The sequence below is a fragment of the Sciurus carolinensis genome, chromosome 9 (assembly GCF_902686445.1).
Source record: "Sciurus carolinensis chromosome 9, mSciCar1.2, whole genome shotgun sequence".
NCBI lineage: Eukaryota > Metazoa > Chordata > Mammalia > Rodentia > Sciuridae > Sciurus > Sciurus carolinensis.
This window is the reverse complement of record NC_062221.1, coordinates 83,326,076-83,342,803: the sequence shown is the minus strand read 5'-3', so window position 1 is coordinate 83,342,803 and position 16,728 is coordinate 83,326,076. Positions and strand designations below refer to the sequence as shown.

General features: G+C 38.6%; 1 protein-coding gene across 1 annotated transcript in view; it reads right to left on the bottom strand.

Moving 5' to 3' along the window:
• Morc1 (MORC family CW-type zinc finger 1) overlaps window positions 1–16,728 on the bottom strand; it is a 146,302-nt gene that overhangs the window by 8,452 nt on the left and 121,122 nt on the right. The window contains 3 exon segments of the mRNA XM_047565496.1: window positions 4,862–4,915; window positions 5,905–5,992; window positions 13,554–13,706. Coding sequence (XP_047421452.1) covers window positions 4,862–4,915; window positions 5,905–5,992; window positions 13,554–13,706 — 295 coding nt within the window.

Here is a 16,728-nt window from a genome sequence, read left to right as displayed (position 1 = left end):
GTGAGCAGAAAGAATAAAATATGGTGGATTTGTTTTCCCCATCTCAGTTTTAACAGGAACTCCTGGTCTCTTGACTGTTTATCTTACTTTAATCCTTTGAATCCACTTGTCCTGAGTATCAAGAAGATTCTAGTCAAAGAGAAATTAGGAAAACTACCCCATTCACAATAGCATCGAAAAAAATAAAATACTTGGGAATCAATCTCACAAAAGAGGTTGAAAGACCTATATAATGAGAACTACAGAACATAAAGAAAGAAATTAAAGAAAACCTTAGAAGATGGAAAGATCTCCCATGTTCTTGGATAGGAAGAATTAATATTGTCAAAATGGCCATACTACCAAAAGTGCTATACAGATTCAGTGCAATTCCAATTAAAATCCCAATGATGTACCGTGCAGAAATAGAGCAAGCAATTATGAAATTCATCTGGAAGAATAAAAAACCCAGAATAGCTAAAGCAATTTTTAGTAGAAAGATCGAAGCAGGGGGTATTGCAATACCAGATCTTCAACTCTATTACAAAGCAACAGTAACAAAAACGGCATGGTATTGGTACCAAAATAGACAGGTAGATCAATGGTACAGAATAGAGGACACGGACACAAACCCAAATAAATACAATTTTCTCATACTAGACAACGGGGCCAAAAATATGCAATGGAGAAAAGATAGCCTCTTCAACAAATGGTGCTGGGAAAACTGGAAAACCATATGCAACAGAATGAAATTAAACCCCTATCTCTCACACTGCACAAAACTCAACTCAAAATGGATCAAGGACCTCGGAATCAGACCAGAGACCCTGCATCTTATAGAAGAAAAAGTAGGTCGAAATCTTCAACTTGTTGGCTTAGGATCAGACTTCCTTAACAGGACTCCCATAGCACAAGAAATAAAAGCAAGAATCAACAACTGGGATAGATTCAAATTAAAAAGCTTTCTCTCAGCAAAGGAAACTATCAGTAATGCGAAGAAAGAGCCTACAGAGTGGGAGAAAATTTGCCAATCATACTTCAGATAGAGCGCTAATCTCCAGAATCTATAAAGAACTCAAAAAAGTCTACACCAAGAATACAAATAATCCAATCAACAAATGGGCTAAGGAAATGAACAGACACTTCACAGAAGATGTACAAGCAATCAACAGATATAAGAAAAAATGTTCAACATCTCTAGTAATAAGAGAAATGCAAATCAAAACCACCCTAAGATTCCATCTCACCCCAATTAGAATGGTGATTATCAAGAACACAAGCAACAATAGGTGTTGGCGAGGATGTGGGGAAAAAGGTACACTCACACATTGCTGGTGGGGTTGCAAATTAGTGCAGCCACTCTGGAAAGCAGTATGGAGACTCCTCAGAAAGCTTGGAATGGAACCACCATTTGACCCAGCTATCCCACTCCTTGGCCTATACCCAAAGGACTTACAATCAGCATACTACAGAGATACAACCACATCAATGTTCACTGCTGCTCAATTCACCATAGCCAGATTGTGGAACCAACCTAGATGCCCTTCAGTTGATGAATGGATAAAGAAACTGTGGCATATATATACAATGGATTATTACTCTGCAATGAAGAATGATAAAATTATGGCATTTGCAGGCAAATGGATGAAATTGGAGAATATCATGCTAAGTGAGATAAGCCAATCTCAAAAAACTAAAGGACGAATGATCTCGCTGATAAGCGGATGAGGACATATAATGGGGGGTGGGAGGGGTTAGCATTAGGGTTAGGGGTTGGTTTAGGGTTTGGGATAAGGAGGGTGGTAAGAATGGAGGAAGGAAGGACTGTACAGAGGGAAAAGAGGGGTGGGAGGGGTGGGGGGGAAGGGAAAAAATAACAATGAATCAAACAACATTACCCTATGTAAATTTATGGTTACACAAATGGTATGCCTTGACTCCATGTACAAACAGAGAAACAACATGTATCCCATTTGTATACAATAAAAAAAAAGAAGATTCTAGTCATCACATACACTAACACTGTTGATCCTGAATAAACACTCCTTATTCCCTCTGACCTCCAAGACCCAACAACCTGGCCCCTCTACTGATAGTATAGACACTGGGGAAAATATCACTTGTAAACACACATGAAAAGGAACACATAAGCTTGATGTATGACCTTGATGTATGACAGTCTAATTCTTAACCAATTTCTAAGTTTTATAGTGTAAGTAAATAAACCAAGCCCCCTGATCAGTAGGTGAAGACCTGTGGGAAGACAACCTTTCAGGTGGATTGTCAGACTTTCTCATTTGGGATAATCAGTTCTTGCTGAGCACTAAGCCAATGTGCCTACCACACACACTACACCTGAAGATTCCACTTTGGGCACCTTCACTATATCCATCTCATGTTATAATGTCAAGGTCTCCAGTAAATTTAATTAAAGATAATTCTTCTACATTGACATGCTGAGACACTGTAATAGATCTATTGCAAGTAACGCCTGCAAACTCTATCACAAGGATCAAGCACTGAAGTCTGAATAAGATGGGGAAAAGTAGTGTAATGGAAAGAGCTTCAAAGCAGGACAAATCTGAGTTGAAATCCTAAAGCTGACACTTATTTGCACCATGACACTGAGATATTATCTTTCTGAATCTCTATTTCTTCACTGCTAAAATGGAGATAGTGGGACCTACCTCCCAAAGCTGAGGGTGAAATTAGGTAACATTTAGAAAAGACTGATTTTAGTATCTGGCTCAATCAATCACAATTCCATTTTAACTGATTAAAATAATATTAGTGCTAAAACAGTGGCAAAAACATGAAAGTAAACTGTCTTTTATTCTATGTAAGAAACATTGATAGGACAGTCTTCAAACTGAAAATGTTTAATTCCTGTTTTTTTTTTTTTTTAACAAAACATTATTCAGAAAACAAATTCACTTAGCAGTTGAACAGGAAAGAGAAATTAAGTACGATCCCCTTTCATTCCTAGTTGCTTAGCACAGTCTACCAGGCACTGAGTCAGAAACAAAGAGGGTTGTTAAATTTGGGAAAAGTTCAAAAACTGAATATATCATGATACTGCCTTTGTGAAAAGGAATCTGCTTTAGGTTCCAGTTTTAATTTCAAGTCTTCCTAGTCAGAAGATTTCTGGGAATTTACAATTCTTTTTCACTTGCAAAGCAAGAATATTCCAGTATACATCATTCTCTATAAAAGAGACGAGATACTCTGCTCACAGCTGTGCTTTGCAGAGCTCCAGGGGAGCCATTCACCTCCTAGTCTTTATACACTTGTATGCTGTTATGACAGTTTTCCAGAAGGCTGTAAGCCTCAGCCCACGGAAGATGCTGCTAGTGTATGTGCTAGTGATGGAGCTAGTGTACATGTTTGAGAAAACACAGAAAATGTCAGTGACGACCTGACATTTCAATATTGATCTTGGTGCCATGAAAAGTTCCAGGCTCTTGTGGCACCGGGGGATATCTGAATGACATCTGGTCATCCCAGCTCCAGCGTGAATCCCCTGTTAGCTTGGTCAAGTTCACATCTTGGCGTCCCTGTTCCCAGGAGAGTGAAATAAGGGAATTGAGGGCATATGATCATGTGGGCAATTTCTATAACAAAACTGAAGAACACCATGGACTCTCTGTTTTTAAAAAATCTATGCAGAGAGAGAGAAAGGTTGTAATAAAGTATCAAAAAATATTAACATCAGTAAACTTGGATGGTTTGGATCAAGGGATAAATTTCTTTAAATTCTTCCTTTGTACTATTATTTATTTTTATAATGGGAAAATCATAATCTTAGTAACTATTGATAAGATCGTAAGGGAAAAAACCCAAAGAGATATTGAAGTGTCCGTAATAATTTAAAATTTCAGTCTATGAACAACTTCTGCTTTAGTCTAGTTTTTCAAGGATTCAGTGAATATATTTCATGGGATTTCCCCACCCACAGTACACATGCTATTTTCCCCTTAATTTGGTCCAGTTTTCACATGTGAGAGGAAACACTTGAGGGAGTCTTTCTGAGTCTAGGTTGTTTCCCTTAGCATGATGTTCTCCATTTCCATTCACTTACCAGCAAATACCATAATTTCATTCTTCTTTATGGCTTGAGTAGTGCTTCATTGTGTATGCATACCACATTTTCTTTATTCAGTCATTTGTTGTTGGGCACCTGGACTGGATCCTAACTTGGCTATTGTGAATTATGCTGCTATAAACATTGATATACTACCACAATAGTATGCTGATTCTAGTTCTTTAGGACAAATACCAAGAAGTGGAATAGGTGGGTCATATGGTGACTCCATTCCTAGTCTTCGGAGGAATCTCCATACTGCTTTCCAACATGGTGTACTAATTTTCAGTCCCCTCAATAATGTATGAGTGTATCTTTTCCCCCCTCATTCTCACCAGCATTTATTATTATTTGGATTCTTGATGATTGTCATTCTAATTGGAATGAGATAAAATTTCAATGTAGTTTTGATTTGCATTTCCCTGACTGCAAGGGATGTTGAACTTTTTTTTATGTATTTGTTGCCCATCTGTATTTCTTCTTTTTAGAAGTGTCTGTTTAGTTCTTTTGCCCATTTATTGATTGAAAATATTTCTGTAAGACTGAGAATGTCCTGGTTCCTGTTCAAAATACTGTCCTACTCCAAGTGCTTCACAAGCTTTATGTTGTGGAAACATTTGCATTTTAAAATTCAAAAGATGTTGCTTTATGACATCTGATATGCTACACATTAATCTAAGTCTTGATAAGTAAATGCAAATTTGATTTCCGTCCAAACCTAACATTTGGAAATTTATATTATCTCTCTTTTGGAACATGGGTCATTTAGAATATAAATGACTACATTGAAAGGAAGCTTACCTGGTTGAAACATATTTTCAGCTTTTTGTTCGTCTGCTCTGGGCCTTGCTCCAGCTGTTTTCATAAATGATAACAGAACAGGATATTAACTTTGGAGAATGTGGTGTCTCCAACAGAGTTATAACATGCAAGTAACTAGTATAAATAAACCTAGAACCAGTCAGCAGTGGTACTATTGATCTTTTAAGCTTGGATTCAAATAAATTAAATTATACCTCACTTCATTCAAAACAAAAACAAAAACAAAAACGGGTTAAGGCAGTTTACATAAATAAATACAGCATGGTTAAAACGTGTGATAAAAAAATGAAGTTGGAGTAAAATTAAATATTGAAAATGAGATGTCTAGAAGGCATATGGAGTCTGGATTTCTTGAAAGAGAGAGCTAGAGAAATAGCCTGGGAGTCTCTGGGTTAGTGTTAAGTGTCATCTAGAAATAACACTTAACAGAAAAAAACGGTTCAGGAATGCACCCTCTGACATGACAACATTCAGAATCCACGTAGGGAAGGAGTCGCCATAAAGAAGAAGAAAGGGAGGAAATCAAAGAAAATGAGAAGTATGTGGTCAGGAAGCCACGCCAAGAAAGTGCTGGAGCCTCCGGGAAGTCAGGTCACATAAGTGACTAAAGTATTTGTCAGCAAAGAGCTCATGAGGACACTAACAAGGAAGGTCTTAGTGCTCTTAGTACCTGACATGGTGGTCTACCCAAACCTCAGCTCCGCCCCTCCTAATAGCCACTGAAGAAGGGCATCTATAGAACAGAAACTATTTGGGTTTGAGAGAGCAAAGTCAGCCACTATGTCCCATTTGTTTAGATCTCTGTGACTGATTGTTCTCCATCTGTAAGATCTTCTCTACCTGATGCTACCCACGAGATTTCAGACGCTGTTGATTCTGATACACAGCTGGTACAAAGATCCCATCTTCACTCATTTAAGGCATTCCAAGTCCTCTTACTGGTACCACTTTACATTTGTCTTCACTGAGGGCTAAACCCAAGTTATGTTGTCATCCTTCAGAGTTCTAAAAAGACAGCTTACCTCAGAACTTGCTCTGAGTTCTTCTACAGATATGCAGTCAAATTCTGATGGTAGCTGATACTCAGGAAAAAAATACAGAAGAATCTCCCTAGGAACAAAAGCAGAGCAGAAATTAGGAATACCAGGCCAAGAGATGCAGTACACACCCATCAGAATCAGTTTTGTCCCCTGGGAATTAAATATCTGGCAAAGATCAATGTTAACTCCTCCCAAATATTTTGTTACCACTGGCATCAAAGTGTTCTTCAAGAAGCACAGACTGAGGAGAAGGACCTGAATGTAACTATAAAAGGACAACAGAAGGGCCTCTTGCAGTGATGGAAAGGTTCTGCATCTTCACCGTGTCAACAGGACATCCTGATTAGTTTTGCACATGTTGCAATTGGCAGAAACGGAGTGAAGGGTATAGTCTGATGTCTGCATTATTTCTTAAAACTGCAGGCAAATCTACATTTATTTAAAAATTTAAAAAAATATCAAAGGAAAGGCAAAGAAAGAAACAGGAAAAGAAAATGGGAACAGGAAGGAAAAAAAAATAACTCACAATCCTAGCAATTCATCACCAACCAGTCCTGGGAAGCCCTGCACCTGCCTGAGTGTTCTTTTCTGCAGTGAATTCAGCATTTCAAACTTCCTGGAGGAAAACAGGCAGTTCCTGGATTACTGACTTTTTCTCCAAGGCAGTCAAAGAGCTTAATTCTCCAGAGCAATCCCCTTCATTAGGGCCTCTGGGACTACTCTTAGAAATCATATCTGGATTCTGCTCTTTCAAAACAGTGGTGGTCATTGCTCTGACAGGTGCTTCATTTTACAAAAAGGCAATGGCACCCGCCCTACTAATGTGACCGCTTTTCTGTGATTAATCACTTAGATGAAACATCTTTCATTCCTGGCAGAATGAAATCTTTAGAAATTTATAATCAGCACATCTTAAAAGTGTACAGTGTTTTCATGTTGATGAACTCCAAGATCCTCACGCATATTATCTAAAGGATTGACAAAATCTTTTCAGTTGTAAAATAATATGGTACATCAGAGATAAAACAGCTCTTTCTTATAACACATACCTAGTATTTTAAGTATTTTATTCGCATTTATAGTTTCAAGGAGGTTTAAGCTAGAAAGTTTCAGAATCGCCCAATATTAAATATAATACGCACAGCTCTCAGAATGACTTGCCTGGCTAGAAGAAGATAAATGGGGTAGAAATGGAATGAAAATAGGCTTCCAGGGATCTGAGATGAGAAGAAATCAGATGGCACAGAAAGAAAGCTGCCACTGGAGTACTCGGGAAAGGGAACTTGTTGGCCTTATGGCTGGTTTGTTGGAACAGAAGTGATGAGACACCTTCCAGATGAAATACTCTCACTTCCACCCAGATCCACCTCCCTTCCCCACCACAGGGTTGAAACCACTTCCAAATGTGGGTCCTTTCCATGGTGAGCATACATTTTTTTGCTATTTAAATTTAGAGCAAATTCAGCAATCATTCAAGAAATACTCTTAGGTAAATAAATACATGATGCTGGTATTTGGGGGAAAGTGGGAGAGGGTGAAGGGATAGGTTGGGGAGAGAAAAACTTCTAGATTCATTCTGGATAATTCTCATTTGTGGTGTCTCTACTTCAAAATATACATACCCTAAACGTCTTCTGTAGTCTGAAGAACGTGTTTCACACACATACTATTATCTCCACAAATGGATTGGTGATAGACAGATGCAATTTAAAAACTGAACACTGCTTCATGTGAAGGTTTAGCTGAAATCACAGCAGCATTTGTGATTTTTGTATCTTCTCACACTCATTAATTTCACGGATAATTTGTTTTGAAACTACTAAAACAGCCATTGCTCTGTGGAGCCTCAGGGAGCCCACATGATGCCCTCCAGGTTGGGATCCCAATACTCTTTCCTGCACTGATTCAATACAACATGGAATGCCAAGGAAGCAGGCTACTCCACAGCAATGTGGGCAGCTCCAGAAGGATGAGTGCGTGACACCACAGTCCCGCGGGGCCCCGACTCATACTGGAAGCCCTAAGCCAAGTATCTGGGAGCCCTGACTATTTGGAAGCTCTCACTTATATTTGGGAGCCCCAAAGTCAGAATAGGAGTTAGATAACTGTGGGGTGGGGATGGGAAGGAAGTGTCCTGCATCTGCATCCACATTGGGAAATTGAGTATCTTCCTTTGGTAAAATGTCCGAGCCACCTGGGTCATAACGACCCTTTATAGAGTTCTAGAAATGTGCCAACCACTGCCATCCTGTGTACATAATTTCACATCATCTTTATGAAAACGCTTGGACTGAGGAGTGATTCCTATTTTGAAGCTCTCTGGTTTTGTGGCTGTGAAGGACACGCTCCATTAGGCCCAAGCAGGGTCCCTGTACCATTGTTCTTTGTCTCTCTCTTTCTCTAGGGCTTCCTAGTATCTTATCTTTACGTTCTTCTAAATAGAGTCGTTGCTAAGTAGCTTCTTCCTTAGGGGATTCTGTCCCACAAGACTGACTAGAGAGAAAGAGAACCCAGCCAGTGACTTGCAGTCTCTAAGCACAAACACATACGTCTTCTCCTTTTCCTGCCAAACAAATTCAGGAAAAATATTAGAGACTCTTCATAAAAAGTATAAGATATCGTGCTGGCGATATAGCCCATCATGTAGAGTGCCTGCCTCGCAAGCTCGAGACCCGGGTTCGAGTCCCCAGCGCTGTTAGCTTGCGGAAATAAAAAACAAACAAAAAGTATAAGATATCAAAATGTAATATCATTACATTAGTAGATATCACACATGTAAGATACTCCAAATCACTAAACATCTCATCATAGATGTTTAAGAGCTCTAAAAACTCCTTCAGTTACTGGTGGGAGTCTTCTGTGGAATTTGTCAGGGATACTTTCTTCTGTTCTGAAGGGTACATTCTATCAAACCTCTCTCCGCCCTCAAACTTCAGGCTTTCTTTAGGATAAACATAATGATCCTATCATCCATAAAGGACCCTTCAAGGGGGGTGGTCCAGGAAGCATGCAGTGTAAAATTATAGGAATAAAATAGTGTCCACTCACTTGTTCACTGAATTAAAAAGACGCTGTCCATTTTAAGGGACTCTTGAACCAAATGCTGCTGCTCCACAGGACTTCTGTTCTGCCTAGCAACAGCCCTTCCCCTGACCCACTGATTCACCATTTTATACTCAGACTTGATAGTAATATCAGGAATTTATCTTTGTTTAACATTTTCTCTCTCCTTAAGAATTGAAGAATTAAATCTCCTAAATAACTCTTCCAGAGCTACTACTTGCTTCCAGGACTTAGAGATGGTGCCCTTCTCAGTTGAATTTCTGTAGAATCTCTATCTATATCATTCAGTTTGAATTAGAAGTTTTCACAGGATTCATCGAGGGAGACAACATTAGAAATCAGCACTGTCCCTAAATATGATGGACAAGCTTTGAAAGTTCCCACTAAAGGTCATCTCCCTTTCATTCCACCATCACATTACTTTCTCAACAGAGTGAGTGCTTTCCTAGTGAAATTGGAAAGAAAAATCTCTGACTTAAATTAACAGAATTCTCCTTCTAGACACAGCAGATGTGGGCAGGGCCACCTAGAGGTACCTGAATCCACCCATTCTTTTTAAACAATAATCTGGTTAATCAGCTTGGTCTTGGTCTCCTACTTGAGGTTGACGAAAACTCTCTTTGTCAACCCACTGAAAGACCAGGATAAAGTGGAAATGACATGATTTCATTTTCTAAAGCCAGAAATCCAGCAATGGTTTCTAACAGACCTGGTTGCTAGTTGTATTTTTGTGGTCTTTTGCTTTAGCAACTGATAACCTTAAAAAGTGGCTTTCTTTTTAAATGTTATTTTTGTTATTTTTAAAATGGAAGATAACGCAGAGCATATTCATGTTTTTATAAGGATGAAATAAATGAAGAATACATTATCACATTCATAAGTACAATAATAAGCCAAATAAGGTATTAGAGTTTAGCAATTAAAGCGAGGACTATGAGACCAGATGGATCAGGATTCAAATCCCAGGTGTACTACTTAAGTGTTCTGCAATTATTTAACCTCTGCATGCCTCAGTTTTCTCATATGTAAGATGGGAATAATAAATGCAGTTATATAATAAATATAGTTATAGGATTATTGTAGTTATAGCATCATTGTAAAGTCTAAGAGAGTTAACCTATGCAAAGCCCTTCAGACAGCGCCTGGTACATACTAAGTACAAAACAAATATATATTAATACTATTACTGTTAATACTATTTAAAGTGATTTGAAATTTGATACTACACCAATATTTAGGACCTGCCTGGAAAATGTAACAGTCTGTATCCCATTTCAGCTTATTTCCCTCTAATCTGACACAACTCAATCCCACTCCATCAGTAGAAAGTATTTTAACATCCAGCAATACTATTCACTTTTTATAATTTCCTTTCTATTTAATTTATTCTTTGAATACATACAAAATAAATGTTGGACATAATATGGAAAAACCAATCTATTTTCAAGCAATTTAGGAATTAAACTAATACATATAGAACAAAAAATAACATGAGAAAAACTTTTAAATTGAGCATAATCAGGTAATGGAAAAGACGATGATTAATTTATTCAGCTAGCATCATTAAACAGAGGAGGACGGGCCCTACTCTGGCAGTGTGGGAAGAGAAATGCTGGTGGCAGGTCCGGGTGAGCCTGGTGTGGAGCGAGGACTCTACACCCTGGAAGCTCCGGCGCTGCTCTCTGCCGTGTGATAAGCAAGGCAAAGGTGGTGAGCAATTCTGGGTAGGGACCCACTGTGTCCTCACATCACACACTGCCAGCCACAATTTTTAACTCTGTGATGAAGTCTAGTTAACTCAAGAAATAAGATGTGGACCACATATAAAATAGTGAGGTACAGAAAATAAAACAACAAGCACTTAACAAAGAAAAAAAAAAAAAAACCTCTGTTTTCACTGGTAAATGTGAGAAAACATACCACATGCTCCTAAAGGCAGAAAATGGGTAAAATGAGGAGCGTGTTCTGCTCCAGTGAAAGCCTGTATTCTGCACACCTTTTCTTTCCTCACTGAATGTTTTGAATACAGCAATCACCAGAGGAAATTTAAGTTGGCACAGAATAGAGTTGATATACTAATACATTTGGCTTTCAAAGTGCTGGAGAGACGGCTGTGTGATAATTCTAAGCAATAAGGAGGTGTCTAGATGTTAACCAGGATGAAGGGTCAGGGAAGGACATCTGTGGGAAATTTTAATGTTCTATCGATGCCTAATAATAGAAGTGGATGCTCTTTAAAGTCTTAGTGCACTGAATCAAATTATCCCCTTTTTGATCATATGTAAACATTAAGGAATGAATATAAAGAACAAAAACTAGCTAAGAGAAAAATAAGGAAAATAATGAATTTGTAAAAGAAAGTTTACCTAACTAGAAAAGAAAGTTAGGTAAGTGCATCCAAGCTGCTGCCAACATGCTCAGGTCTCTCTGGTCTCATAAGTGTGGAGAGTAAGGAAAGAGAGCTATTCATCTGCCTATGATTAAGAGCATGGGATTCCAAATCAGGGGGGCTTAAAACCAGCCCCATTCTTAGTAGCTATGTACTTGTCTGTATGACTTTCAATGTGTTACCTAGCTTCTCTAAGCTTCAATTTCCACATCCATTAAAAAAAAAGAAAGAAAGAAAAATATATAGTACCAATCTCTCAAGTTTGTCAGGACTGAATTCATAAAATACTTAAGTGAATGCCTAAAATAAAATAAAGGTTCAAAAGTGGTAGTTATTACTATCATCAAGAAAGCCTCAATGTAAGAGGCAGTGATGATTCTGAGACATTTTGTGCTTGATCAATTTACACTCGGCTAACAGATAGTAGGGTTTATGACATCTGGTTGTGTGTTCTCTCTCTCTCTCTCTCTCTCTCTCTCTCTCTCTCTCTCTGGCACTAATGCAAAATGTCTTTGGAGGGAAGGTGGGGGAGAAAGCCTGGTTTACTTATAGTGATGGCCCAATCATTGGATATATGGTCATGGTCATACCCTTACATGTTAAATGAAATTCACACATTTATTCATATACATATATATATACACACACACACACACACACAGAAACATAATTTCTTGCATATTACTATGCTTTAGTGATCAATGGAAGTGTCTGAATCTGAGAAAGAGTAGATAATCAACCAGTATTTAAATTTAAGGTTACCCAACTGAAAAACTTAGGATCTTACATACTAATTTTGGAAAAAGTTCTGACAGAGGGTAAGAAACTTGTTGGAGATTTCAATTCTTCAGGGATTCTGCTGAGGGACATGGTGGTATAATACTGACATTATTCCAGATCACTGAACAAGTGGCCTTTACAACCTCATGACACCTGTCCAATGCTGAGGTCTGTCCTCCTCCTCTCACTTCCAGGCTAGTGTAAGCTGGCCAGCCCAGGCCAACTAGTGATCAGAATCTGGTGAGGAGGAATGCAGCACACTGGCTTCATTGACTGTTGACACCTTGTCTTGTCACATATAACCAGAGTGCTTCTGCTCTCCTGGGGCAGGACTGGTATTAGGCATGGAACCTAGGTGTTAGTAGGTGGGCCTACATGCCATGTGAATAGAACCCTGCATGCCTGCATACTGCCACAGAGACTTCCATAAAGCCCCGGGTAGCTGCAGAAGTGAGTTTGTGCCCACTGTGGTCAGTGATCTACTTTCACAAACATGACCAAAGCCAGAGCCCTAGTAGAGGCTGTAGCCCCTCCATATAGGCCCTTCCTCCACCTTTTCTTCCTTTGTCTTCCTACTCTTCCAGAACTCTCCCCTTCGGGAGGATTCTGTCAGTCACTGATAAGAAAATCACTACTTGAGCTAGGGCCTGCTTTGTGCTCTCCTTGGCCCAGAGCCTCTCCCCCACAGAAGCCTCTCACAGACAAACCCAAGGAAACCACTGGGAATGCTACTGCATGCCACACTACTGCTCCCCACTCACCCTCCCATGAGACACCTATGTTAGAGCCCTTTGTACACAGATGTCTTGGCATGGTCATAAAGCTCCCTATTTGGAGAACACCTGAATCCTGGTCATTGGTCCCTATTTGGAGAACACCTGAATCCTGGGACTTTACTCCTCCATGTCTCCATCCTTTGAGAACAGAGATCCAAATATCTAACTTCCTCACTAACCATGCTACGTAGGACAACATTCTGCACTGAACAGAAAGGTAAAGGCTCAGTTTCCCTCAATAAGTTAAGAATCTTAAAACTACAAAAATAGGTATTTTAAAAGGCCATACAAATGTCATGAGAGTTTCTGTTTGGGAGAAAAAAATAATAAGCAAATTCAGAAAAAATTCTTTATTGCATTTAAATTAGGATCAATCTCCACCATACTGCTGGGCCATATGACAGTAGGCAGTTAGTGACTATAGTTCAATTTCAAGGGTCAGTTAACCTGAGGTATATCTAGGTATATCTAATTCAGTATAGTTACAAGACAGGTCACAAAGTCACTCCATGGAATTTACCCAATAACATTATCACTCAGGAAAAAAAAAAAAAAAAAAAACAGTTGTCACTGTTTAGAAAGTTCAACAAAGTAGATGAGGAAACATTGGGAACCGACTTTACCTTAAATTAGACATCAGTTTTCTTGCTGTTTCCTTGACAGTTGTGCTTTGAGATATCATTAGTGAAGATGCAGCTTTACAATCACCACTGGCAGAAACTCTGACTTCTTGTCCAGAACGTGGATTTAAATCTTCCATCGACACACTGGATGAGCTGAGGTTAGTAATTCCAAAGTAGAACCACATTAGATACTCATAGATTCAGAAGCAAATGAACTCTTAATACACAACAGTAAAAAGGCATAAATTTCCACCCATGTAGTTGTTACATAAAATGAATTCTTAATCAGTCTAATAACCATTCATTCCTGTCACACATCCTGTCAAGGTTTTTGGGTAGCCACAATTAAATAGCATTGGTGATAATCTACTCTTGACAACACTAGTCATATAACACTTGTTTCTCCTTGGCTGGAAGACACTTAAGTTCTGTTTTAGACCAGGAGAAATTCACTGACATAAAACAAAAGAGAACCAAGGCAGTTAAGAGAAATATTTAGCAAAGATCTGGAGGAAGAGTGCTCCAGGTAAACTGTGATGAAAACTACAGGGTTGTTCAAGGAAGAAGGGGAAAGTAGAAGCTGCAGAGTGGGGGAGCAGGAAGCAGAGGGAGAAGGCTGAGATGAGAGAGTTGGTGTTCTGTGGCCTCCAGGAGGGAACCGAGTTCCTTGCAGGCAGAGGGCACTAGCATGGGAAGGTTTCAGGCACAGAAGCAGGATGATGAGACACAAGTTTTAAAAGGACTCCTGGCTGTGAAGTGGAAAAGACAGCACAGCGAGGAAGCACAAAACAGTGTAGCATATTATGAAATCAAAGCTTTTTGAATGGTTGGAACAGAAAATTTCAAGAGGCCAAGGATAGTAAAATATGGAAAGTGAACATGGGCAGAGGTCAGATCATGCACAGCCTTATGTGTCAAGTCACAAGAAGATTTCTGTAATCCCTTCATGCAGACATCTGTCAATTAGGATCACAGATCCTCAGAGGTTTCTGTGTTTATATGAGGAGGGACTTTTAGAAATTGGACAATAGTTTATATCAAATGGAATGTGGTTCTCTTGTGAACAGTTCTTTGGCATTAATTATACTGTCTAACTTCAGGTAACTTTTTTTAAAGATTAAGAACATTACATAAATGAATGCCTGTCTGTTAAAGAATACTTACAGAATGTCTAAATGTTCATTAATTATAACTTCTTTTATGCTAACATTTTATTACGAGAAGTCTTCCCTTAAAAAATTATTTTAGGGATGCTGGAAATTCATGTTGGTGTTGGGAATAGAAGGTAAAATACACTACACCAGAACACAGGGTATACCTCTCTCAACCCATTTCTGTCAAATAATACTAGGGCCTTCCTCACAGAGTTGAGGATTAAATGGATATTCAAAGACTTTATCTCAATGCTTGGTAGTAAGTACTTGTCAAACAGAATCTAATAATTATTATGATCTTCCTTATCATCACTATCATTAGTAATGCATTTGATACATTTCTTCCATTAAGATTGTTTTAGTTGGGTTGTACTTCTAGCATTCATATTGAATATTCATCATATTCATATTCATATTCATCATCAACAATGATGAAAAAAACCCATAACTTAATAAATATCTAAAAGTGATATATGGAAATAATACATGCACAATTACGTTTCAGTTTCTGCAAGGATCTTAAATTATAGCTCAAATTTTAATAAATAATTCTATATTAAATCATGGTCCATGAAAAGACCTAGCAACAGCACTGGGAGAAGGGAAGCATGCATTCATTCAGTCGACACACAATGAGTGCCGATTATGAGTCTGGTGCCATTTTGGACACAAGGGTACAAGACAGACTGTTCTCTTGGAGTGAGTTAGCTTCTAGTGGAAAGTAGAGAAAACAAGCAAGCTAGAATGAAAACGGTGAAATAAATGGATGAATAAATCAGATAATTTAAACAGTAAAACATGCTTTGAAACACCCAGCACAGGAGGACTTCATAGTGGGAATGTGACTTGTCACCAGGGGCAGGTTTCTTTTATCAGGGAGATCTTTCAGGTTTAGAGGTACAATGAAGACAAGATACATCTTTAAGGAGCATCCATGCAGTGCGAAGACCTGAGAATTCCATTTGACTCACCCTTGTGGGTCAACACCTAGCTGGTGTTTAGCAAATAATTATTGAAATTGAAGGAATCATGAAGCAATCTGATCACTGCAGCAGTGACTCTGTGAACACCCGGATTTTCCTGGGAGAGTCAGAAAAGAGCTCCTGAGCTGAGGCTTGAATGAAAGGAGACGGGAGAGATGGGTAGACAGGTTGCAGAGGGCATGCAGCAAGGGAAGTGGTGTAGACAAACAGGTGGAAGAATGTGATGAACTGTAAGTAATTTGGAATTTCTGGGAAGCAAGGAGGTGTCTAGAAGGAGGGGTGGGAGTGAAGGGATCTGTGCCATGCTAAGGAACGAATCTATTGACCTTAAAAGTGATAGGGCTACAGAGGCGATGGAAGGCTTCTGAGTAGAAGAGTAAAGTTGAATTTTGGTGTTGGAATAACTAACCACTCTGTTACCAAGTGCAGGACAATGAAAGGCCTCTGTCTTTTCTTTTCCTTAATTCAATGTGCTGTTATGTAAGGGGCATAGCATCTGAATTCAGAGAAATCGAGTCTGAACACCTGAAAAGCCACTTAGATAAATTTGTAGCAGAAGTTAAGAATCTTTTTCTTGAAAGCATTCTTTTAATTCTACTGGGTATCTAAAATGTCCAGTTGATTTTATGAGTGATAAAAGTCTCATGTCAAGAAAATTCTAGAATGCAATTATAATAATTATAGGTGTATTTGGCAATAAGTCAATGACCCATATAAGAAAAAAAGTCAGTTCATGATTTCATAGTCATACCCCATATGTGTGTGACATTTCAGGGCTTTGACTACATCACAGTAACCAGAATTGTTTACTTGTGGTGGCTAGGAAGCTAAGCCTGTTCCATTTCATTATTCCCAAATCCTCACAAAAGAAATGAAAAGCTTTGGGGAATAGGTGAATTTTCATTCTTTCTTGTTTCTGTTGTAAAATTTGGTTCTATTCTTAATTGCCTTTGTTGCTACTATTTTCTTTCTTCTTGTGTTTAAACATTGATAATTACTTTTCAACAGTATAATTGCACTTACTTGGAATTTGTATAA